Below are 26370 nucleotides of genomic sequence, written 5' to 3' on the forward strand. Positions count from 1 at the left end.
GAACTGTGGTGTTGGTGACTATTGAAAGTACCGTGGACTGCCAAAAGAACAAACAAGTGACTCCTAGAAGCAGTCTAGCCAAAATGCTCCTTAGAAGCAAAGATGCTAACACACTGTAACGTGTATTACATGTATAAGGACACATATGTACTTTAGATGTAGTATCAAGAGAAAGTCCATGGAAAAGGGTATCATGCTTGGTAAAGTAGGTCAATGAAAAAGGACCATGCCCTTTATAAGATGGGTTGACACAGTGTCTGGAGCAATGGGCTGGGACACCATTGTGAGAATCATGCAGGACCAGTGTCTCCATCTGTTGTACATGGGGTCACCGAGTGTCAGAGCCAGCTCTATAGCACCCAACAGCAGCGTCAGCGACTGTCTAACCTGGTGTCGGTGAGTAATAATTGTGAAACAAGCACTCCTTTTTAAATAAAAGGCTTCCAGCCACATTATAAAATCAAGACACCCATAAGTTTGCCACCACACATCAAGTTTAAAGTCTGAGTCACAATGGATGGTTGTAAGGATTATGAAAAGCGTTGTACGAGCCCCCAATAAAATGATTTTAAAAAGAGTCTGAATTACACACTTTTTAAATGATGGGTTTGCAAATATTTCTGTGATCATGTTTCAGAAGCCCCACTCCTAGGTCAATACCCTAGAGTCCCAATAGCAGTGGCATGGAGAGCCATACACACCAATGTGCATTGCAGCGTTGCTCATAATGGTGGGAAAAATACAGAAACAACCTAAGTGTTCATCAATGGAGGAGAAGATAACAAATATGATCTATTCATATGACTAAATGCCACACAGCTATAAAAACAATGATGCTCCTGGTAGACATCTTTCAACATGGATGAACTTTATGCTCAGTGAGAAAAGTTAACCCAACCCAAAGGACCAATACTGTGTGGTTCCACTTTTATAAAAAGGCAAAACCAAGTACTGTATACTCTCGTGTATAAGCCGAGTTTTGCAGCACAAAAAAAATGTGCTGAAAACTGGGGTTCCGTTTATACACGGGTCAGTGGTACCCCAGGGAGGTGTAATATCTCACGGGTGATTGCCATTCCTCTGCTGTTCATTCAAAGTCCGGCTGATGCTGAAGGGCTTTGAATGTTTGTTTATTCACATCTAACCAATCAGAGCCATCATATGACATGGACAGCTCCAATTCACAGAACCACCCATAGTGATTCACTTACGCCAGCAGCTGAACTGGTATCTGTGGCTGCGCTCCGTCTCTCCCCTCTGGTCTCTGTGTTAATTCACATCCTGCATTTCCCACCCTAGGCTTATATTCGAGTTAATCAGTTTTTCTGGTTTCCCAGGTAATAATTAGGTACCTCGGATTATACTCGGGTCGGCTGATATTCGAGTATATACGGTAATGCATTCACAGAAATCAATCTTACTTGATGGTGACCAGCTCCAGGGGAGTGGAGAGTCACACTCTGGATAATAGACACTATTACTTCAGGTGGTCATAAAGGGACCACTGAATATTGGTAAACCGAGCTCACCTTAAAATAATGATGACACCAACTACACAGAAATTAGAAACATTACTGGTAAATGCTGTGACGGATTCAATTTAACATCAAAAGTAACAACCAAAACAATCTAGGTGAGAGGTTAGCCTGATATATGCATGCATGTATGTAATAAAATATTTCAGCATACATACAACTATCTAAAGTCACATCTATACACATGCTTGCAAGTGATGCATATCTATTTATACATATAATAACACACAGGGGCACGGCCTCAACTCCCAGGAATAATCACACACCTCACAGCATTGGTTAACGGCATTTGAAGTCTTTGGACCACAGTTATGTAAGAAAGCTCCGTTTAATGGCAGAGCAGAGTCTATAGAAATCGGGCTCTGACCCCTGGTTTGGTAGGCAACATTTGGGGTCTTACAAGCATGTGAGTGAGCACGATCACTGGTTTGTACTCATCGGGAGCAAAAGGGAAGAAGAAAATGGACTACAGCACCAACTATCTACACAAACCACAGCGTCACCCATTCGGAGCCCAGAACTAGATGGTGCCCAGCAACAAAGACAGATGATTCTGATCAGGGCCATAATGTATGGTCCTGAATAGAACAGGAGAAAATGATAAAACTGAAAATTTTAAAGAAAATATACAAGCGTTACTAGACGAACAAAGACTAAGGAGCCTCTGAGACAAACACACTTTAAATTTTGAACTGAGAAGAATCCTGGAAGCCACCTTTACCTACAACACCCAAAATCGATTGGATCATGAAAACAGCAATATTACACACACACACATCATCATCATCACAAGGTTAAACCCCAAAGACCACGTCATTATGCAAAATCAGTGAACCTGGTGGATGACCACATCAAATCACAAAACAAAAGACAGCAGCATCATTACCTATCTGTCAAATTCCTTCATTACATAATTGCCAAGTACTGAGAAACATCACTCAGTCAAGGTAACCCATAATCATCACAGTTTTACTTTCAAACCTCAGCTTTCATTACTGCAAAACAGTCGATGTGTTACTGTTACCATAAAGGAGCAATGATGGTTAGGATAGGGTTGATGAGGGAGGAACAGGTGGAGAAGGAGACTTCCAAAGCTCATGGGACGTTGGAATGAAAAAGTGGAGTTTCCCCACAAACCTTTGAAGCCCCTTCATATACATGTATCATCTCTGAGAACAGCGGTCAGCATTTGCTACAGCCCTATGATAACAAGGTCTCTGGGGGCAGGAAAGCCAAGTCCCATATGAAATGGGACAAATAGATCAGAAATGAAAATGTTGACATTTGGGAAAATGTGGAAAGTGTAACCAGATATGTGCAACAATTTTTAAGCAAAACCCTAATTTGCTGCATAAACGTCCAACAAGCATTCAGGAGTAGTAAAATAACGTCACACAAAGAAAGGACACATTGAATTTCTTAAGAATACACTTGCCCAAAGACACATCAAAATAAAGTACTGCGATACCTTGCTCCAAATGGTATATTGAGATAATTATGAAACTAGTTTGATGTCAGTGAAACAGAACAAAGTTATTGTGAATGAGGCCATTCTCATACCAACCATGAACACAACCCGACTTAGGTTATCACCACAAATCTAAAGAAATGGCATCTTTTGTTATTTCTACCCCTTAAAGCAAAGCAAACGGCAGCAGTGGTCACAACCTTCCTTTCAGGAGGGCCTGTTCCCATCTCTCTCACTCGCTCGCCGGAGCACTCACCTTCCCGACTCAAATGTGAACCACGTCGAGTCCCGACCGTATCTCCTCAATGAGCTGAGAGGCCACATCACCAGCTTGACCTTGGCATTGTGGATATCCCAGAGATAAATATTCTCATGAGTGATCTGCATGGTACATTCGCCATAAATATCCAGATTGGGTGTAGGCATGAGGTACACGTTGAACCGTTCTGTAGGAAACAAAGAGTGGAGGGCATTGAGCATGAACGAGTAGGACTCATGGGTGACTTGCAGCTGTCAGGAAGCTCTTCCACCACCCTCAAACCTCCATCACAGCTTTTTGTGTGAGGAACTCCAAACCCAAACCACTGAGGATGAGTCAATGATGACACAGCCCTCCTGTAAGACCAGCGGAACTGCCCCAGAGGGTTTCTGAAGGGGAGCACCTTTATGGAAGTGCCCTGCACAGCCCTCTGCTGAGGAGTGGATGGTGCGTTGGTTCTCTTGCCCTTTTAGTTAGCAGACGAGCACTTGAAACGCAGCACTACAGAACCTCCTTGAATGAGGAATGGGGTCACCGTTAAAATCCCCATTCATTCCCATTCCGTAGCTTTTTTATTGCATGCATTCTCCATGATACAGATCGATCGATCAAATTCCATCATGAAAAGAAAAGGGTTAAAGATGGACAGGGTTTTTGTCCCAGGGGTACTCACTCTTCAATGACACAATCAAGATGGGTATAGCACCTATGTTGTCTTTACGGATTTTATTATTCAATCAAGAACTGACTCAAATTCACCTTTGAGACTTAAAGTAGTCAAATAAACCCCAGAATGATTCCCTACTTCCTGAACAAATAATTCAGATTGTATCTCAAAACAAATTTTATTCCAGGTGACATTCAGCATAGGATAATTGCAGATGATCATGACTGCCTTCTGCAGAGTTAAAGACATTGTTTTGATATGCAAATGGAGGCAAACTTTTTTCTTTCTGTCTTGGATATGTTAGGTTGAAAATCTGATTATGAGGCAGTGATTCCAAATCTTGTTTGGTAACTGTAGTAGTTACATAATCTGTTGTACACTTTAGACTTAAGAGTGAAGGGGTGAACTCCAGGGTGAAATGCTAAGGACATGCAACAGAGCAGTTTGAGCAAAGCGATGAAGTCCCCGAGGTATACAAAAAATAGACTTTGGGGCCAGGGCATGGCACCCTTTCTCAAGTACTCCCTCAATGCAAGAACGCTTTGTTCTAATAACCTGGTATTCTGTGATGCTCCCCTTCCCAACACAATCATTGAAGTCAAAATGGGGGCATAAGCAAATAAGGTGAAGAAAGCTGATGGTGCCTGGCTATCAAAATAGATAGCGTCTGGGGTCTTAAAGCCTTGAAGATAAGCAAGGGGCCATCTAGCTGAGAAACAACAAAGTGCACATGGAAGAAACAGACCAGCCTGTGTGTCATGAGGTGTGGATGGGATTAGGTGTCAGGCATCAAAGACTGAGGACAAAAAAATCCTATCCATGTGAATGAGGGGAAGTGCGGAGTGGAGACCCAAATCTCATCTGTAGACAACTTGGCATGCCCTTACAGAAGGGTAACAAGGAAGAGATGAGCCAGTCAGGTGTACTATAGCATCGATGAACCATACAGTTTTCCTTTAAATCTTTCATGTTTCCTCCCTTCCACTATCATGACCCCAATTCTACCTTACAAATCTGGCTATACCAGAGCATGCACATGGGTACAGACAGGAGCTGGAAACACAGGGAATCCAAATCAGATAACCCCCTTAGTTTCAATAATGCGAGTAGAAATACCAGGAGGGTAAAGGGACGGTCGGACGACAAAGGGGGAACCAATCACAATGATCTCCCAGGGAGATGGACAACAGAAAAGTGGGTGAAGGGAAACATCAGTCAGTATAAGATATAATAATTTATAAATTATCAAGCATTCCTGAGGGAGGGAGGGCAGCAGGGGATGAGGAGCTGATAGTAATGGCTCTAGAAGAAAATGTTTTGAAAATGATGGCAACAAATGTACAAATCTGCTTGACACGATGGATGGATGGGTAGATTATGATAAGAGCTGTACAAGCCCCCAATAAAATGATTTTAATACCCTCCCCCCAAAAAAACAAAATGAAGGGGTGGAGTTTAACCTGTCAACCAGGTCACAGCTTGATGACCTCATTTGAAGTCTCAGGAGGTACATAGTTCACTGGAAGCAGGACACACAGGCTCACTCTCTGCAAGACATTACTGACTAAGAACTTGATGGGGCAACACTGATGCAGCCAGAGCGGGAACTGCAGGAGCCACGTGGAGAAACTGACAGCACTGAGATGCTTCTACCACCACTGGATCTACAAGACTTTGCACCTACTGGCCTGTGATCTTCCTGTTTTAGGCGACATTGCATGTGAGTCTGAAGAGGAATTTATAGATTGGTATTGGGCATATGGGCTAATATTGGAATTATGGACTTGACCTGAACTGGGCTGGGAAGTTTACTCAAGATTCAATTGCTCTTGTATATAAAGCTCTTTCTCATACACATTTGTCTATGAATTCATTTCTACCAAGACTAACACAGTAACATATTTCCATGGATACTGCAAAATTCTGTATCACCCAGTTCTTAAAATGGATTAAATGTACTCTATTTTGATAAGCAATGTTAGATGATTCACTTCAAGTACTAAATATGCTTTGTAAAACACCTTTGGCTTCTATACCAGACTTGCTTTGTAGTAAGGGATGCACACATATTGGTTGAGTGAAATAAATGTATGCCATGATGAACATGAGATTCGTGATTGGGGAATGACAAACAATTAGTCATGACAACAAGAGTTTAAGAAGTGCAGGGAGGTATATTTTTATAAGTTAGTGTGACTTGTGAGCAGTGATTCAATGGAGCTGCTATCTGGGTTAAGTAAGGAGTCCCTGGTGCTGTACTAAGGAGCTCGAATGGCCCTGTGGGATGCATGTCAAAGCCACCAGCCACACCTTGGGAGAAAGTTAAGGCTGTCTGCTTCTGTAAATGTTTAGTCTCAGAAACCCTATATAAGGACTCTGAGTCAGGATCAATTCACTGGCAATGGGTTTTGACTTTGTGGAGCAGTGGTTAAAGGGCTTGGCTGCCAATCAAAGGGCCAAGGGCTCAAGCCTACCAGTCACTTCAAAGGAGAAAGATGTGGCAGTGTTTCCACAGCGATTTTACAACTTTGGAAACCCCATGGGGGGCAGGTGTGGAGGGTAGTTCAACTATGTCATATAGGGTTGGTATGAGTCAGAATTAACTCGATAGTGGGTTTGTATATTGAGTTATTTTGAGAGCAAAGTGGTGCATCTAACAGCAAAAGAGAATTGGAATGTGTCATTATCCGTCTCACACCATGGTCTTGACATTGAATGTTGGTTGGTCTGTGGAATCGAAGGACTGATGTGTGGTAGGTGCTTTTGTTGGGATTCACTGACCTCCATGAACAATATGCGGATTCCAAATAGATTTAATTTACAGAAGCACGCTAATTTTAGCAAGCACACCAACTGAAGTTTGATAACTGTGCAATTACTATTTGTATTCAAGGGACCAGGTATCGTTGTACAAAAGATAATCTGAAGATTAATTGTTCTGCTTTGATGATTGCTCCCAGGAGAACAACATGTATGTGGATTTAACATTCAGTCACTATAGAAATGGCCATTGAGAAAAATTTTCTAGTTGAGAAATTAAGAACACAGTCCTATTGTATCTACAGTTTTAAAATTCAAGAGCAGTAAATGCATTCTATAAAGCTTGAAATTCTGGGTCACCAAGGAAAGATCCAAAACAAATGCATCAAGTCAAGGCTGACTCACAGCAGCCCCCAGTGGGCTTCCAAGACTGTAGCTGTTTACAGGAGTAGAAAAAGCCGTCTTTCTCCCAAGGGCTGCTGGTGGTTTTGAGCTGCCCACCATGCGGATCACAGTTCCATGTGTAACCGCCACAGCACCAGGGCTTCTAGCTGAACACATATCCCTCACCTTCCTGCTACAATCCCCACTCAGGCTGGCTGACAAGTAATAATCACTCCAAGGGGACATGATCTTGCATAAAGGGAGACATGAAGCTTGGCCTCCACACTGACTCCCTCGGTCATGCCTGCTCAGCAACCCTCTTTCTGTTGGCCAAGAGCCTTGTGATCAAGTTCGGCTTCGAGTCATATGCCAGTGGCCTCCCTCGTGCACAGGGAGACTGTGGTCGCTGTAAAGTGGAAAGCTGATAGATTCCAACTAGAGAGTTGCTGCTGTGAGGTCAAGAGCTACAACTTGACATTATGTGGGAGGAGAAATAGCATCAAGCCGTTTCATTGTTGCTTGAAATGCTATTGGTTTTTAACTTCTGCACCCATGGTGTGGTATTTTAGAGAAAAAAGAAAAACAACATGCAAAAGAATAATCCTGATATTGAGGGGTCTTCAAAAAAAACCAAAACAAAACAGAATGAAATGGTTTTGGCATCTCTCAGCAAACTTTGTGAAGACTCTTTGTCCTTCAGGCTGATGGGACATAAAAGATGACATGTCATCAAAGTAGTGTAGAAGGAGACCCGGAAGACTCATCATAGATGCCCAAGCATTCCGATGTTAGCAGAAAAGCCCAGTGATCCACAAACGGCCCAAGTACCAATCTCCTCATGGAACATTAGAGAAAGGGGGAAGAGATTGCCTAAGTGGATGTAAGACTCCTATGACTTAGGGCCCTGGATATAAAGCATCTGTTAGGCGCATTTACCTACAAGCACTCTTCAGGAGCTGCCCCAGGCACCTTCCAAGGGTCCTCTTCTAGGCAATCAAAAGCACACGAAAAGCCAGAAATGGTTCTCCTTCTCCCTGGCCCCCACTCTCCCTATCTGCACACTTCCCAGAATCTACCAACAACTTCTTGTTCTGGATGCTGTTTCCCACGTCTTATGGAAGAAGTTATCCTAAGAAATGCTATTACCCATAATCAAGATCCATCTTCTGCTGGAATTCTGACAGGGTGCAAGTCACTGGGAACTTGGGAGATCTTAAACCACCAGGTGATGTGGCATGAAGAGAAGAGGCAGTTCCCAGTGAATGATGCTCCCAGGAGCTCACCAAGGCCTCCCGGAGAGAGACCATGTCACAGTGGTTGTTATTAGGGACCATCGAGCCAGCTCCAACCCATAGATTCCCTGTGTACCAAAGAACGAGACACTGCAAGGTCCTGTGCCAGAGGAATGGTTAAAATTGGTTCTAGGAAGAGAATGTTTTCAAATGTTTACCTTCCTGAACCTACCAGCAGACAGGTGTTCTTAATTACCTTTTTACAGTTACTTATTTGAGATCCTCCAGTTGGTTGCTAAGGAGCCCAGGTGGTGGTAAAAAAAAAAAAAAAGGGCAACTGTTGGGCTGCTAACCTGAAGGTTGGCAGTTCGCAACTACCTAGCACCTCTTTGGGAGAAAGGCCTGGCTAACTGCAGCCATAAGGATTACAGGCTGGAGAACACATTAGGGGGAATTGTACAGTCACACGGGGTCACTTTGAGAGGAAAGTTGACTTGAGGGCATCTAAGAACAGCAGCAACAATTGGCAGTCCTGCCTAGGGTGTATGGAGCCCAGCTGGTATAGTGGCTGTGCAATGGGTTGTCAACCACAAGGTCAGCAGTTCGAAACCCCCAGGGCCTCTGAGGCAGAAAGTGAGGCTTTCTAGGCCCATAAAAAGTTAGTGTCTTGGAAAGCTGCAGAAGCAGTTCTACCCTATCCTATAGGCTCACTATGACTTTGCATCATTGATGGCAGGGAACTACGATGTTTTTCTCCCTAAAGTGTGGTTCCTAATCACTGCATGGTTGACTCCCACACGGCTTGCTAGGCCCACCATACTACCTGCCTTTTGGATTCAATGGCTTTGGGGCCAGACTACTTCCTTCTTCCTAAGAAGTGGTAGGAGCACACATTGAGACCTGCTGGTTTGTGAACCCAGTCTTCATACGCAGCTAGGGGAGCTTGGAAAGTTATAGCAACCACACGAAGTGCCTTTGGACAGTGATTCTCTCTCTGTTCTTTAACAAAGACCAGCGCCTGCTTCCAAATTGCTCTTCAATATGCATTTGAAGAAGAGCGTCCCATCTCAAAGAAAAAGCTCTTTTGGCAAATGACAGGAAAGAAGTGAGAAAAACTTAAAAAGAATGGGAACCTTTTGCAACAGTTCATTTTTCTTTTAAGAGGACCATCAACAAAGCACTCCTAACGAGAACGAACAAGCCAATAGATATCCTGTGACCAAATGAAGGTGCAAGAAAGCAAGTGGCCTACACTCTAGGCCTGGTTGGTCATTGGAGTCTGCTGGGGATCTGGTGAAACCAGGGTTTCCTGGAGGCTCCTCACCACAAGATTCTAACTCACTAGACTGAAAATGAAGCCGCGGACTCTATTTTTACAAGTTCCTCAGGTGACTTCCAAGCTCAGCCGAGTTTGGGACCCTAGAGCCTCGTTAATAATAGTATCCTGAAAAATAAATAAAAACTCAAGTATTAATGTAGAATTGTGTGAAGGAATGCATGGTTGAAAAGGTTATATGTCACCAAAATTATCATTGGATTACAACGTGCTCTTCTACATGAATTCATCTCGCGTACTTTGGATAGATTGTCAGGAAATATTAGTCCTTTGAGAAACTCGTCAAACTTCATACAACCCACAGGGAAAGCCTCTCAATGAGATAGACTGGCACAGGCTGCAACTCTGGGCTCACACACAACAACTATGTGAGGGCAGACGGGACTGGACAGTGCCTTGTTCTTTTGCACTTATTTCCAAGTATTGGCCCAATCTAGATTCCTGTATTAGGCTCTGCTGAGGGAGAGGGGTGTGGTAGTCACCTTCCAGAGAGATTAAGGGTTTAGAAATCCCCTGGGGGGAGTTCAGCTCTGTTCTATGCATTGAAATGGCCTCCAAGGGTGCTGATTTTGGTTTTTGTATTAGGTGATATATAAGCAAACATGAAGAGAAAGGTCTATTTTATACTTGTTTATTGCTAAATAACTACTGCTTAACCCATGAAATGTTCATAGCAATACAAAATCAACCCACAGTTGCCAAATACTCAGCCATAATCCCTGGTCTAATACTGAGCACCAATACACAAATCTACTAGGATTTGGCCTTGGATAAACCAAGGCCATATCCTGTGATTCGTCTTCCAGGATTCCTCTCAGCTTGGAATCTGTATTCACTCTATTATCTAGTACTATGCACTTGGCTTTCAGCTGTCATTCAAGTGCTGAAGGCATAGTCTAGACCAAGTGTTACCTAGAAAACATTTCAGGATCACTCCATTCTTATCTGCAACATCACCATTGTCCTGGCGCCTGGCAGCGGGCCTCACTCACCAGCTCCAGGGGCTTAGCAGGGCCACTTGAGGCAGCAGACCTGGGCACAGTTTGTTGACCAAATCTTGAGCACAGCACTGGGCAGCTGAACCACAAAGGGTGACTGATGCCAATCAGTGTTTGTGAAGCTCTTCAAAAAAATGTCTCTCCATTTCCACGACAGTACTCAATTCCACCAGAATATAATGTGTTTTTTTTAAGTTGCTGTTGTTTTTTGAATAATATGGCACGAGGCAATGAATTCGGCTGCCAGGTGCCATCTGCTCCGAGCACATGGCCCCTGTGAATGGCAGCAGCTGCCGTCCTCGAAGAAAACCAGCCATGCTCCAACAAAACAAGTCCCAGGCGAATGTTTGAATCCTCCCAGCCATTTCTTTTTCTTTACCAAAAACAAGGGACCGCAGATTATATCTTTTTTTTCGCATCTGCAATGAAATCGTGTGCTTTGCAGTAACGACAGAGAAATCATTCTGAAAATGGAGTGAACTCAACTGGTGGTGTCCCTTAGATAATTCCCACCAGAGTCATAGTGTATTATTATTGTAAGAAGCAAACATAGTCACATACATGTCATTAGACTGAAATTAAATAGTGACCATTGTAAATTACACTTAAGAGAGAACACCCAATTTCAAAATGCTATCAACTTTCCCTTGGGAACATGATGTTCCATGAATGTGTAGTATTCCATTGTTTTACTGTGTCGCAATTATTTAAAAATCCCCCATTTGATGAACATGGATGTAATTCCCATTTTTGCCAATATAAATTAACCTGCAATAAAATGACACATATTCTACCCTATTTGCTGAGTAATTCATTCTGTTCCTATCGATCCATGCTGTGTCCTCTATTCTTGTTTATAAATCTTGGATCATTTTTAATATCCTTGAGTCGTCCCTTGCATTGGGCCCCTAATTCTGAATCATTGGATTCATGTGCACAGCACCCTGTGCAGGTCCCTCGTCAAGCTGCTTTCCAGACATCATTGACTAACCTGCCAGTGGTGTGCTGTGGTCACCGGATGGACCAGGGCAGGGCAGGGAACATCATGTGGACGACCTGAGGAGGCCTGTAAGCCCATTCAGACTCACAACCCAAGGGAACTGCTCCTGGGGCTTTCTGAAGCTGTTAGTCTTTACGGAAATGGGCAGCCTCACCGTGATCTCCCACAGAGCCACCGGTGGCTTTGAACCTTTCACCTGGTGAGTTAATTTATTGTGCCAACCTGGCCGATAAATACATGTGGGATTAATTGAAGGGCTGAGGATAAACGGCTCAGTGAGCCTTGCTTTCCTAGTTCTCGGGTCTCTTGCTTTGTGATGGTTGTACCAGGATGAAGCTGCCTTAGCAGTTCCATGCTTCCGCTTGCAAGGCTGACTTCCTGCAAGACATCCCCAGAAGCCACATAGACCTACCAGATGCAGCCCTGGGTGCTGGAGAAGCCACATGGACCTACCCCGATGCGGCCCTGGGTGCTGGAGCAGCCATGTGGGGACCCCTGGCAGCGCTGAGATGCTTACGCATTCACTGACTCAGCTTTCCTCTTGCAGTCAGCATTGTTGTGTCTGTTTTGTGAGATGGAGGAGGACTGTGTGGATTGGTGGGGGACATATGGGTTAATGTTGGATTTGTGGGCCTGGGCAGCACTAGGCTGGGATATTTTCTTGATGCACAATTAACCGTCACATAAAGCTCTCTCTTATACATGAGTTTCTGTGGGTTTGTACTGGTACTTAGCAGTTGCTTGCTTCAAGTTCCCTCTAAAGTACCCAGAATAACACACCTGGTTAGCAGTCCATCAGGGCTCTTTCATGTTGATGGTATTGTTTGCTCATTTAGTTTTCACTCTAACATGTTGTCATTGTGTTACATTATTACTTGTGAAATTTAACTGTTTTACACATTAGCACGATATTTTCTTCTCAATATATATTGCAGTTTTTTTTTTTAAAGAAACATTGTTAGGCATATTTTTTTTCTTGTTGCCATTAAGAATTCTGCATGCCACACATGCTAGCATGGTCCTATCATTTCTGTGAAACATATTTTACCTCAAATGTTCATGAAGAGTTTGTTTATCATATCTTCAGATACTTAAGGCCCCCAAATGCCCTGATCTTGAGTTGATTCCGATTCATAGTAACCTTCTCCAAAGGTACAGCTGCCCCCAGGATTTCTAAGGATGGATATCTGATAGATGTTGATGGCCACGTCTTACTGCTCTGGAGCAGCTGATGGGTTATTACCATTGACCTTTCAGTCGGGGGGGCCCAATGCTTCCCCCACTAGTCCACTAGGGCTCCTTAATGAAGTACAGTCGGTGGGAAATAGCTTATTTTCTCTCATGTTTTATAACAAATGCTTGGTGATAGAAAACATGGTTTGCATAGCAGTTGTTGAACAAGGCTGAAAGATAAGATTTGAACCAACCTAAAACTTGTAGCTAATCCCAGTAAGATCCCAACCTAAGCATGGATATCAAGCTGAGCCTTTCCTGTGGGCCTACTTCTTACTGGACTCACAGGCTTCCTACCAGTGGGTTGTTTAGTGCAGGTGATGTTTACCTCTTCTGTGAAGGATTAATGACAATTATTTCTTGTCTGTACCTACTCTTTTGTGTAGTGAATGCTTTATAAGTGACCACCATACTGCAACACCACACCCCAATGTTTCCGAAGGCCAGCGGTGTAGGCTAATGTCAAGGCTGAGTACAGATCAAGCGATTCTGGAAATCGGAAGGATCTGAAGCTTGAACCACCTACTTTAATAAGGATTTTCCTGTGGCAATGTGATCTGCAGGCTAAGAAGGAGTGAGTGAGTGTGTGTGTGCGCGTGTGCGTGTGCGTGTGTGTGTGCATGCGTGTGGGTGATCTACCGAGCAGGTTCGCTTCCCTGCTACCCCTACACCATGTGCCCTTCTGAGTCCACATGAAAGCAGATGATGTTTCTAAGTAAAGATGATTACCAATGACAATGTATCTGAGAGGAATTACTGAGAGGGCAATGAGGGGTAAGCATGAAATTAGAAGGAAAGGAAAGCAAATAAGAAATGGAAACATCTAGGGAGTAAAAATTATATATAGGTATAAATATATATATATATATGTACTTAGGTAAAGATATAAATATGTGAAGATATAAGTATATACAGATAGGTGTATTTATCTAGGTATGTACATATAAGTATAATAGGGAAGCAGACAGAGTTTCAGCTTCTACTTAAATCTTACCTCAGTACAAGAATGTTTTATTTAATAACGTGGCAATGTAGGATATTCATCTTCCCAACAAGGTTGCTTAAGACAAAGAAGGTGCATAAGCAAATGTGCTGAAGAAAGCTGATACTGCCTGGCTATTAAAATACATAACTTCTGGGGTCTTAGAGGAAGGCTTGAAGTCAAACAGTCATCTAACAAGGAAGTAATAAAGTCCACATGGAAGAAGCACAGCAGCCTATGTGATCATGAAGTGTTGACGGGAAAAGGTGTCAGAAGTTCAAAAACAAGCAATCAAGCCCACCAGGCCGTGAGGATGATGTTCCTGAGTAGAGCAGCCAGTCCACAGAGAGAACAACATGGCTGGCCCTACTATGAGACATGATGCCCCTCAGTGACTAAGGGCGATACAGGGGACAGCACCGGAGACACAGTGTGGGAATTGCACCTGACCTGATCCCACCACACTGAGGCAAAGCACTGGGGGAGTGCAGCAGAACAGCAAGGGAATGGAGTGGCAAGGTCCCCAGGGAATGCTGAAAGTGGACTTTGGGGCCAGGGAATGGTGCCCCAACAGACTGGACTGGAAAACGCTCCTAAGGGCCAGCAAACGATCCTTGAACGAACTACAAAACAAAAACAAACAAAAAAAACCCCCAAGCAATCAAACTGATGTGAAGCAACATAGGCAAGGTGGAGACCCAATGCACATCTGCAATACAATTGTACAGCCTCTCACAGAAGGGCCACATGGAAGGGATGATGCATCCAGGGTGCAGTGTAGCACTGAGGAAATACACAACTATCTTCTAGTTCTGTAACATTTCCTCTTCCCACTATTATGGTCCTAGCTTTGCCTCACTAATCTTGCTATTCCTGCGTATGTACTTGAATGCAAACAAGATCTTTCAGTGCACGAACTTCAAGATAGCTTATCCCCTCAGACACAGAAAGGGGAACACTGATGTCCTGAGGATACGGGAACAGAGGGGCAGAAAGTGGGGAAGGGGGAACAGATAGCTATCATGACTCTATCACCCCCACTCAAGGGAACAAACAGAACTTAAGGAGGATGGGTTAGTTTAACTTAAGGCAAATAATAATAAATATCAATGTATAATATAATGAAGATTCGGGGGGCGGTGGAGAAGGGAGGGGATAAAGCAGAGCTGTTATCAAGAAGTTCAAGACGAAAAGTAAATGCATTGAAAATGATGAAGGCAGCAATTTTACAATTATGCTTGATCCAATGGAACTATGGATTTTAATAATATCTGTAAGAGTGCCTAATAAAATGCTTTAAAAAGATGATTATAACGGAGACATTAAGTAACAGCCACCTTTATCTCAACACCTGAGATTTTCTTTCCCCTTTAAATCATTCATTCACATACATGCATCTTCTTAGCTAGTCTCAGGGTAAGTCAGGTTACACTGCAGGGATTGTCAGAAGCCTCTGGGAAACACTGAGGGGAAGGTAGCACTTCTGAGCCTTAGGACAATGCTGTGGTCTCCGCTCAGTCATATGCATTTTCCTGGGTGACAGGTGACCACAAGGAAGCGGGTACTGCTGGGATTCCTCATGCCTATGGCTCTTGTCTCTGACCTCCAAACTCTACGCAAGTACATTACTGATAAAGAAGTGTGTTGTCTGTTGGAGAATAAAGGATGAAATCTCATACTGGAATGGCTCCAGGGTACCAACAACATAATGTGCACCAACCAATCCTCACCAGGAATGTCTTTCTCTCTGTACATGTTAATCACATCACCCAAGTAGAGGGACGTGGTGGGTCTTGTGTATTCCCCAAGATGGTGTGCTTCTAAGAGTGTGCAGTACCCTGGACCTACTGCGGTGGGCATACAACCTCAGACTATAGCCCTGAGCTTTGTTCAAACCAGGAATTGCAAGCACTGCCAGAAGTCACCTTTACACGAATCAGTTTGGTCCCAAGAGTCACTTTTGGTATTTGTGTTAACTATGTTAAAAAAAACAAAACCCCAAACCCCTAGAATGCAAAAGAGTCACCAGTTACTTTAAAACCCAAGAAAGGTGGGAGGCAGGAAGAGAAAGCCAATGGAAGTGAGGCAATCGGCACAGGAGCCTCACCGACAGGAACCACGTGGAGATGGAGACCCACGTCACTGGTCACTGAGGAGACTGTGGAATGGATTTTGCTGCAGTGCACTTCTTCAGCAGAACCAAAACCTAACAGTCTCTCACAGTGAGAGCTAATGAGAGGGCCTCTTTAAAGGCTCATATGGTGTGCAAGATTTTAATTAGTTGTTTGAAATCCTATGTTTTAAATAAGTGGGCTTATTGTTGAGAGGTGTGATGCATGGGGCCCAAAGTAGTCCTGATGGGGTGAGGAGGTGAGAATCTGAATTGGCTACAAGGCAACCTTGGCCTTGACCATGCACCAAGTATCCTGCTGCCTGTCGTTCTTGCCCAAAGCTAGTCAAGCAGAGCCACTGCTCGACTGACAGGGAAGCGTTGCTACAAACGCTGAACAGATTTCAGTAGATTCCAGAGTAAGATTATGAAGACAAACTCTGCTACTTACTGTCAAAAATCAAGGTCAGTAGTTCAAAACCACCCATCGCACCAAGGGAGAGAGATGCCGCTTTCTATTCCTGTAAAGAGTTGCAGTATCAGAAACCCACAGGGGCAGTTCTACACTGCCTTTAGAGCCAGCATGACTCAAAATTGATTCGGTGATGGTGAGTTTGGGTATTTGGTTTTATGGGGATACTGGGTCGAATCCTGTTACCCAAAATAGTATGTTCAAGTCCTACATCCCAGGGCCTGAGAACAGGACCCTAATGTATATAGTCTTTGCAGATATGGGCAAGAGAAGGTAAGTCAAGCAGCAAGATGGGCCCTAAGCTAGTGACTGGTGCTTTTATAAGAATAGGAAACCAGGGTCGCTCTAGCAGGGACAACTGTAGGTCATCCAGGTGCTGCCAACATGTCCTCCGAGGGCCTGGATGTGGCCATGGTGGGTGCAGCAAGCACAGGTAGTTCCACCCTACCAGCAGGGATGATGAATTGCGCCCCAGGTAACAGCATGAGTGTAGTGTTTGCAGGAGTGGCAAATACCAAAAAGCCCACCCCAGAAGGCTTGGCTGGGCCCCCTGCCCAACCTTGCAGGGTGAAGTCTTCGTGAGTGAATAGAACAAAAGCCAGAAGGTCTCCCAGCCCCTCACCGAAGCTCACAAGGAAAAAAGGGAAAGCAGATTAAAGCAGGACAAAATCCAAGATCCCAGTAGGAAGAGTTCCCATCATCAGAGGACAGGTGGAAACAAACCAACCCGGAAACCATCCTAGCATTGGTCCTTAGCCAGCCGTGGCACCACAAGAGAGTGCAAAATAAGAAAGGGGGCACAGGGCCCAAAGGACAAAGGATGCAGGTTCGCTTCTCACGAAACATCAGCCACGGTCCCACAACAAAGGAGTCTGGAACAACCCCAAATTAGGGTGGATCTGGTCTGTAACCAGCTCTACTTCTGTAAATAAGAAACCCAGCAAGATTGGCTCTTTCTTCAAAAGTGCCAAACCTGTGTCTGGTTCAAGAGCTGTAACAGCATTCCACAAAAGAGGGGTGGACCTCATGGCCAAGGCTGTGGAGAGGCACAGCATGGAGGCCAACATGGAAAAAGCCCAGGGCGGCAAGGACGCGGAGATCACCAGCACCGTGACATCACAGACCAGAGACAATCTTCTTTGAATCCAAATCCCTTTAAACAGCCACCACACCGCAGGAAGCCACCATGGAGAACAGGGCTGAGGGCTGGATCCCGAGTGAACCAATTTCAGCTTGTCTTCCTGCTGTTTAAATAAATAACAAAGCCACACAACACCGAACTTAAAAAAAAAAAAGAATAGGGAACTTTGGACAAAGATACAGGGCCATATGAAGGTGAAAGTGGAAGCTAGAGTTAGTTATCCTACCACAAGCCAAGGATTCCTAGCAATGGCCCCACCACAGGAAGGGAACAAAGACAAGTACAGGGGTGGATTCTTAGGGTCATCAGAGGTGCCTTGACCCCGCTGGCACCTTGATTCCACACTTCCCGCCTCTAGACCTGTGGGAGAATAGAGTGGTGCTGTTGTAGGGCACCAAGTTCGTGGTACTTTGATCCTGCAGTCCTAAGGGACCAGTGGGGAAACTCTAGAGCAGCCGTTCTCAACCTGCAGGTTGTGACCCCTTCAGGGGTCCAGCCACCCTTTCATAGGGGTCGCCTAACACCATTGGAAAAAAAACACTGCTCCTCTATACGTCTCCAGGCAGGTCTGTCCACGTGCAGATATGCCCACATATAAGTACCCAGCATAATGACATCATCGTGCAAACCCCATCACATACACCCCATACAAATACAGATGTTTGAGACAGGGTTGGTGCCATAATGTACTTATGCAGACATGTGTAGAGAGTAGCTACTGTGTAGAAAACAGCTGCTGTGTTGAAAGCAGCTACTCTGTTAAGAGCAGCTGTGTCAAAAGCAGCAGTATTGGAGGTAAAGTGACACTTTATGAATTATAATTACATATTGTTTTTGTGATTAGTCATTATGATTTAATTGTGTTCAATTTGTAACAATGAAAATACATCCTGCATTTCAGATATTTACATTATGATTCAGAACAGTAGCAAAATGACATTTATGAAGCAGCAATGAAAATAATTTTTATGGTTGGGGGTTCACCACAACATGAGGAACTTTATTAAAGGTTTGTGGCATTAGGAAGGGTGAGAACCACTGCTCTAGAGATTAGGAACTAAAAGAAAAAAATCCAGGAATATAGGTTATTATGCCAATCCGAGCATGTGTGTGTTTTCTTGATCAGTTGCAGCTACACAGTGGGATTATTAAACTATGGGCAATAGGCTCTGATGCCTGAATATCCCATGTGGTTGCCAGGTGGCATCAAGTCTGTGCCGACCCACAGCAAGGCTCTGCACTTCAGAAGGAAACACTGCCTGGCCCCGTGCCTCCTCACAATTGTTCCTATGCCTGAGTCAATTGCTGCAGCCACTGTATCCTTCCGTCTCATTGAGGGCCTTCCTCTTTTTCACTGCCCCTCTTCTCTACCAAGCATGATCTCCATCTCCAGGGACTGGTCTCTGGTGCGTGTCCATATTATGTAAGATGAAGTTTCCCCATCCTTGTTTCTAAGGAGCATGCTGCCCCTACTTCTTCCAAACAGATGTGTTTGTCCTTTTGGCAGTCCATGGAATTCTTCATAGTCTTCTCCTGCACCACAATTCAAACGCATCGATTCATCTGCGACTTCCATATTCAATGTTCAACTTTCACGTGCACAGGAGGCGATTGAAAACACAACAGAAGTGCATTATTTTTATTGCTTTCCCATATTGTGATGAAGCGAACTCTCATTGTAGACATTTGTCCTGTTTTTGTAAATGCAGATTTCCCCCCTGTAACCCTTTTGCCTCACCTTTCTACTCCAGAGGGCTTGTTTATGGGGCCCCGGTTGGTTGACATTTCTTGAGTCTAAATTGCAAACAACTTGTGGTTGGTTACTTTTCATTTGGTCTTTGTTTGTAGCCTGTCCTGTGATTGACATGTCCCTTGAAGAGACTGGTCCGTAGACACTGCAAATGAGGTCAGTCGTTGTAGCCTACTATGCTAATGAAGTGTACGCGTCTGTGGGCTACTTGGTACTCAAAGGAAGTTTAGGGGCACCTATGGAGAAGGGACTGGTTTGTTTGTGGTCCTGGTTGGAGCACCATGCCTTGAAATCGACAAAGGTTTGTCAGACAGAAAGAAGCAGGATGGGAAGCAGCAAGCAGCAGCTGGAAGAAAATCTGAGAGAGGAAATAGAGAAAGAGGAGATGGGGAGTTTCTGGGAAGAGCCGCCATGCTGTCAATGGGTTGGGACACTGAAGAGAGTAATAGGCCTGGAAGGGACCCCATGGCAGAGTCCCTGAAGACAGGTGGCAGGGTTCAGAGGGGCCTGTCCTCAGGGAGCCGAGAGGAGCTGAGAGAACCGCCCTGTCTCGAAGTAAGAAGACTTTGTCTCCATGCTTCCTGATCCTGCCTTCTTAATAAACGACTGGGTGTAACTTTGGTCTGTGAGTCCTGTGCCATCACTGCAGTGGATTCGCTGCCTCGGAAGAAGCAAAGCACAGAATTGCCGTGGGAGGGACAGCTGGCGCCAGGAGTCCTGGATTGGCTGGAACATATGTCTGACTTCCCTCTTACAGTACCTAATATGACCTTCATTCTCATTTCCCCCCTTTCCCTGAAGTCAGACTGGCTCTGGCCCCCACCCTTCCTCCCATCATTTTACAGTTAGTACAAATGCCTCTTTCAGAACGCTTGAGCTAGCGTTGGCCGTGGAAGAGCAGGAGGGCTGTTAGCGGCACTTGAACAGGAGGTGTCCAGGAAAGACATGCACTTTGAGAGGCTCCGAGGCAACAGCTACCAGTGACCTGGGTGACGAGAGACAGTTCACGTGGGTGGACAGTGATCCTCAGAGAAATGAGATCCTCTCATCTGAAACGCTCCCTTCAAATCCTAAACTTCCATGGCGCTTCATCAGCATGGGAAGCCCCAAGGTGGCCAAACAGCTTGCACTCATTGTTCATCTGAACACACTCAGCAGTCTCATGTAAGAGAGGGCCTGGCGGTACATGCTTCCTCAGCCAAGGTGAAGGCTAAAAAACCTCAGGGGCCGCAGTGGCTCTCTCAAACAGACTCACCACGAGCCGGGGTTGACTCCACATCCCCTAACAACTTGATGGCAAGGCTGGGCATTCCTTACAAAGTACTGAGCACTTAGGAATGTGAACCACACACAGGTGATGCCTGCTCCTGATCCCCAACTACATGGCCTGTTCATCTGAGCCTGCTACTTTCTTGCACTCTGCAGACACTGAGCTCCTTACAGATTGAAAGTTTGAAGCAGCCACGCTTGAGTGAGTCTGTTGGCACCAATGATCCAACACTTCCTGCCTTTGTGTCACATGTTGACCCTTCTTACAATATTTCACACTTTCTCAAAACTGCAACATAACTTTTCTGTGTTGTGATTAAAAAACCTCACTGCCATCGAGTGGATTCTGATGCACGGTGACCTTACAGGTCAGGGTAGGGCAGCTCCTGTGGGCTTCCAAGACAGTGACACAGGACAGAGCCTGGATTTCTCCCACGGAGAGGCTGGTGGTTTCGAATTGCTGACCCCTTGTGGCCAGTCTCCTAGTGCATAACCACTAGCCACCAGGGCTTCCAGACTAGAATAGGATAAATTAAATTGCCCGAACACTTCATATTAGATACATTTTGACATCCAATAGCCTCATATTAGTGTAACAGCACTAAAGTAAATTGTAAAAGAATTTTTTGTCAACATGGTAACAATGTCTCTGGCTGTTTAAGGTCATGGCTCCTCAGTCTAGTCTAGCAGGAATGGAGAGCTGAGGGAGTAGTGTGGATCGGTGCTGTTACCCACAAGGGCAGCAGTTGGAAACCCCCAGCTGCTCCAAGGTAGAAAGAGGAGGGTTTCCATGACCATGAAGATTACAGACTTGGAAGCTCACAGGGCCAGCTCCACCCTGTCCTACAGGTCATGTGTGAGAATCAAGTGGACGGCAGTGAATTTGTATGCACTAGGAAACTGGAAGGAAAAGAAGAGGAGAGACAAGCACACGACTCTCTTCAATGGGCCCGTCTGAAACCAAACCCGCATTATCTCCAAGGGTTACCTCTGTGACCTTCCTCTGCTAAACAATTCCTCTGCAATTTGCTACACACATCTTTTAGCTATGCTAAACATAGCGATAGATCCTTCTGCATGTGTGGAGTGATAGAGAACATCTAACTAAAACAATGATAGCATTTGACGATAAAATTCCAGTCTTTTAAAATGTATGAAAGAATTAATTTTAACTTATTTTAAATTTGAGTTTTGATAAGAGTAGCATCTGTATGGGTCCTTTCCTAACAAACCTGTATTCAGAATGTCCCCTTACATCCTAGGCGCATGACTCAGACATCATCAAAGTATCCCCATTTTCACAAGGCCAGCGAGTGCTTGATCCATTTGGATGGGAACCTCATGAGATGACAAGTCTTTAAAATGGAAGGTCCGAGCCCAGGAGCCTAGGCCGCCAACCCTCTGCCTGGGTGCAGCATCTGACAAATGCTTCTCACAGAGTGACAGGATGTCCATTCCCAGAGCACCTCTCAGAATACAAATCACTGGATGGAAATCCCGGGAGTGTGTGGGCCTGGAAACAGAGACACTGGAGTGCTCACGACTTTCTGGAAACGATGAGCCTGGGCAATTTTTCTATGTACTGATGTCCCCCGTACACGGGCAGTACACACCTTGGTGTTTTTCTCTCCTTAGCAGCAAACAAAAGTGCATTGTAATGTCCTCTGAGACCTAGAGGACCAGTGACCGCAGCTTTGTTCATCACAACACTATCATCATCATCAAGTACTCTGCCCCGTGCTAATTTGTCATGCATGGATTGATTCCAGAATTCCATTTTTAAAACAATTCATCTCAGCACCAATCACCCCATAAGCAAACACTGCCATTACAATAGGAACACTGAAATGGTCCACTGTTTGCATCACTAAATTATCCAGAAGTGGTGCAAAAGGTTAAAATAAGATGGAGAAAACTGAGCGCATCATCCACTGATAATGACACATAGTAATAAAGGCAGCGGTCCCATTTCATTATGACAGGTGGGCAAGTAGAGAAGATGGAGCACAAATGGTTACTAGACTGCTGACATATCTGTGAATGAGACAAAGAATAGTAGAGCATAAACTCAACTGGATATTCTGAGGTTCCACTCGCGCGGCTTCCCTACTTGTGCAATCAACCAAATGCCCCAAGAATTCACCGGCAGCCTCAGAGAACAATGCGACACTCATTCACTGCCATTGAGCTGACTCCAGCTTACAGCAATCTGCAAACTGCACTTGTCTAGGTTTCCGGTACCATAACTCTTCCCCGAAGAAGCAAGCCTAAGGTTGATATAGATTCTAAATCTGTCATAATTCTCAAAGAAGAATGTAGGTATACAGCATTCCACATTTTCTGTACAGCAAGTCCACTTCTTGGCAGTGAAGACAGGAGAATTGGATTTCTCCTTTGCATTTCACTGGTTTTACATTATCTTGGAGACAACCCTTAAACTTGTCAGAAAATAATGACCACGTTACTTTATTATTATTTTTTCATAAAATGTATTTTCAGTAATAGTGGGCATGCTTCAATGAAGGCTGAAACATGTTTTCGAGGTAACATGGGTTTTAAAACAATTATGTGGGACACCTATGCCCCCAGGTAAACTTGAATAAAGTTGATTGCTGTATTCTTCAGATTCATGGAATTATAAAGGCCCCCACCAGGTGGCAGCATGCACTGCAACTGGGATAAGGGTTTCCCAGGAGCTGAAAAAGTTGGTGGATAATTTATGTCCCAAAGTGCCGAAATAATTTAATAACCCAAATTGATCAACCTCTATTCTTGAAAAGAAACACCAAAATTCGCCTGAAATCCTATTAGGGCCCTGGGGTTCAGCCTTGAAGCGCCACAATAAAAAATGTCATCAGAGATGGTGCTCGCCAGCTCACACTCACCGTTCTGCTCACGCTGCACTCCCGCTGCCAGCAGGTCGGGCTCGCCCAGGCTGATGTCGTTTAACCGGGTCCCCAGACACTCCATGCAGAGGTGTTTGCACCACTCCTCAGCCTCCAGCTCTGAAAGGAATCACACATGCCCAAGGTCAGGCCAAGTCCCACATCCCAGGGAAGACACCCATTAAAGTTAAATTCTATCTTGGGAAGAAGAACTACATTCAGCAAAAATAAAAGGAGAGTATCCAGGTCCCCCAGCCCCATCGACTGGCATTCTTTTTAACAAGTCCTTTTAATGGACTTTATTTGAAAACAATATTCCTAGAACGTTTAGTATTATCTGTTTCAGATATTCCAGGTTCCCATGGACAGTCCAAATGTCAGGCCACAGCCCTGAAAATCCAAAACACTGATCTAATTGACTAAGACAATTGGGAAGTTTAGAAGGCTGTGAGTTTGTATTAATGGGAGAGGGGCAATTTGGAAAGGGTGGGTGAGACTAAACCAGACCCAACAGAGCCCAGTTCTATTCCGATCCAAGTGGAGTCTCTATGACTCAGGGCTGACTTTAATAGTGACTTGCAGCATATTTTAGATTGATTTATATTTTGAAATACAATTACATAGAAAAAACTAGATTACAAAGATAATAGTGCAATAATGCCAGATATGATTAAGTGAATGATTACCCAACAGAAAGAAAAGATACATGAGGTTGAAAGCCGGATTCCCAAGTCATTCTGAATTGTAATTGAACATAAGTGCGGCATGGGAATCGGCTCGCTTTTCCTTGATAAACATAATGTGCTGTACTTATATTTTGAAGAACTTCTGGGTAGAATACTCAAAATGACCCTCTTGGGAAACTGATATATCTAAGATGTTGATGAGATCATTCATTTTTTTTTGCCTATTGCCACTCCCCAACTTCTTTATATCCAAGAGTGTCCCTCCTTGTGTAAAGCACTTGAGTGTCTTACATTGATAACAAATTTTGTAGTATCTAAAACCTTTGAAGACCTTAAGTAATCTGAGAATCATATAAACATATAAAGATAAGATTTGAATTGCATTCCTTGACAAATCATTGGTCTATTTTGAATATACAGAGATATCAAATAAGGATATGGCTGGCTATTTTGAGACAAGTCCCCAGATCACTGCTCAGAAATTGGAAGTGTTGATGGCAACATATGGACAAGTGTGCTTAACACAATTGAATGGAGTGTTATATTTTTAAGAGCCCCACCAATAAAATTATTAATCAAAACTGAAAGTAAAAGAAAATTGTAAGGGCTTTCCTTTTCCACCTGCCCACCTACCTTTCCAAGGTAGCATGGATTTGCACACAAACAGTTTAGTATAGATTTCCTTCAACTCCCATGTTGCTCTCTGGATGACATGCCAACCTCTGCCTTGACATTTCAAGTTCTTATGAAAAGTCAGCTGTGGCAGGTTTTCTCGACTCAAGGGATCTAAATACCAACCACTCTGTACAACAGTCCACCACCATCAAACCCAGGCAATGTTTACTCCCACAGCTTAGTCACCCCAACTTAGCATCAAACAAGGTGTGATCAATGAGATGTCAAGCCAGATTTACCACTTTTTGTTTTTATTTAAAGGTTTATCAAGACCATAAAAGACTATAAAGGAACCTCAAGTCAGGTATAAGGTATCATTCCACTTAAAACCGATGTTCCAATGCTCATCCAGGAAAAGCATTTTCTTCACTGGAGACCTCATTTGCATACTTAAAAGACACCTCTCAACTTGGCTCAAACATTGATTTTGCTGGGGAGTCAAGTCTATTTCTTGTGAGCCTGAAGTTGGCCTCTTGGCCATTCCTTCAGTAGACAGCAGCATAGGGGAGCTCAGTGTTTTACAGACTTTCTGTTCTCCAACTCTGATTCCCTACAGCAACTTTGAAGTAAATCCCAGAATTTTACACTGCCCAGTTATAACATGCCTGTCACTAAAGGAGACCAGGATTACTGGCCACATAGAGATGAGACCTGCATAATGATGGCCCTTAGTCACCTTACAGAGGTTTGGAACTCAAATCATCCTCAGCTTAGAATGGTCACCCACTTATGAAGGACCAAGTTCAGAGGGTAGGCGAGAATTTGGAATGGAAACGAAAAGCCCACTGAGTCAAATTGGGATCTACGGTGATACATTAAGGAGCCTGCAATGGAGGAGCTGAAGCAGGAGCACCCAGTGTTCGACGGAACCTCTGCTCTGTAAACATTCACCGACTCACAATAAAATAGTTAAAAAGCTAAACCCAAACCCAAACTGATGTGCCTGTCAGATACAGCTGATTCAATATTCACCGACCTTGCCAGTCCAGCTACGGACCCTGTATGCCAACGACAAAGCACCCATACAAAGGGGACTTTAAAATGTTCATGGAATAGTGGAATTAATATATAATTTCCCCCCAAACTTTGTGAAGTCCCATGGGATCATTCACATAGGCTAAAGATTCACAGGTATCTTAAGGTAACCATGTGCCCCCCACTGAGAGAATATTCGATGTCATTGAAAACTTCCACAATCATTTACAGAAGCACATTTATAAGTTGTGTTTTTTTAATAGAGCTTTGAGTTTTGGGAAAATTATCAAACTTTTGGAAGCTTTTCTGACACTCAAAGACAAAACACTAGTAAAGGCTAAGCCGATCGACCTCTGCGATGTGGCGATGTTCTTGGTATGGCTCTTGTAGCCATCGTCTAACTCCCACCAAATAAGGTAGAGAGAGAGAGCTAATGATGGGATTGGGCGTTTGCCACCCCAGTAGGTTTAAAATGAAGCATTTCAGAAGCAGGGTTGGGGGGAATCTCACAACCATCAAGAAAGAGAAGGCAGGAAAGGAGCACTCCTGTTGA

General features: G+C 44.1%; 1 protein-coding gene across 2 annotated transcripts in view; it reads right to left on the reverse strand.

The window, feature by feature from the left end:
* DOK6 (docking protein 6) overlaps positions 1-26370 on the reverse strand; it is a 377410-nt gene that overhangs the window by 124125 nt on the left and 226915 nt on the right. For both annotated transcript variants that reach the window (XM_075532718.1, XM_075532717.1), the window contains exons 4-5: positions 23482-23601; positions 3260-3449 (exon numbers count right to left, since the gene is read on the reverse strand). In XM_075532718.1, coding sequence (XP_075388833.1) covers positions 3260-3449; positions 23482-23601 — 310 coding nt within the window. The remainder of the gene's footprint in view (positions 1-3259; positions 3450-23481; positions 23602-26370) is intronic.

This window comes from Tenrec ecaudatus, chromosome 15 (assembly GCF_050624435.1).
Source record: "Tenrec ecaudatus isolate mTenEca1 chromosome 15, mTenEca1.hap1, whole genome shotgun sequence".
NCBI classification, from domain to species: Eukaryota; Metazoa; Chordata; class Mammalia; order Afrosoricida; family Tenrecidae; genus Tenrec; species Tenrec ecaudatus.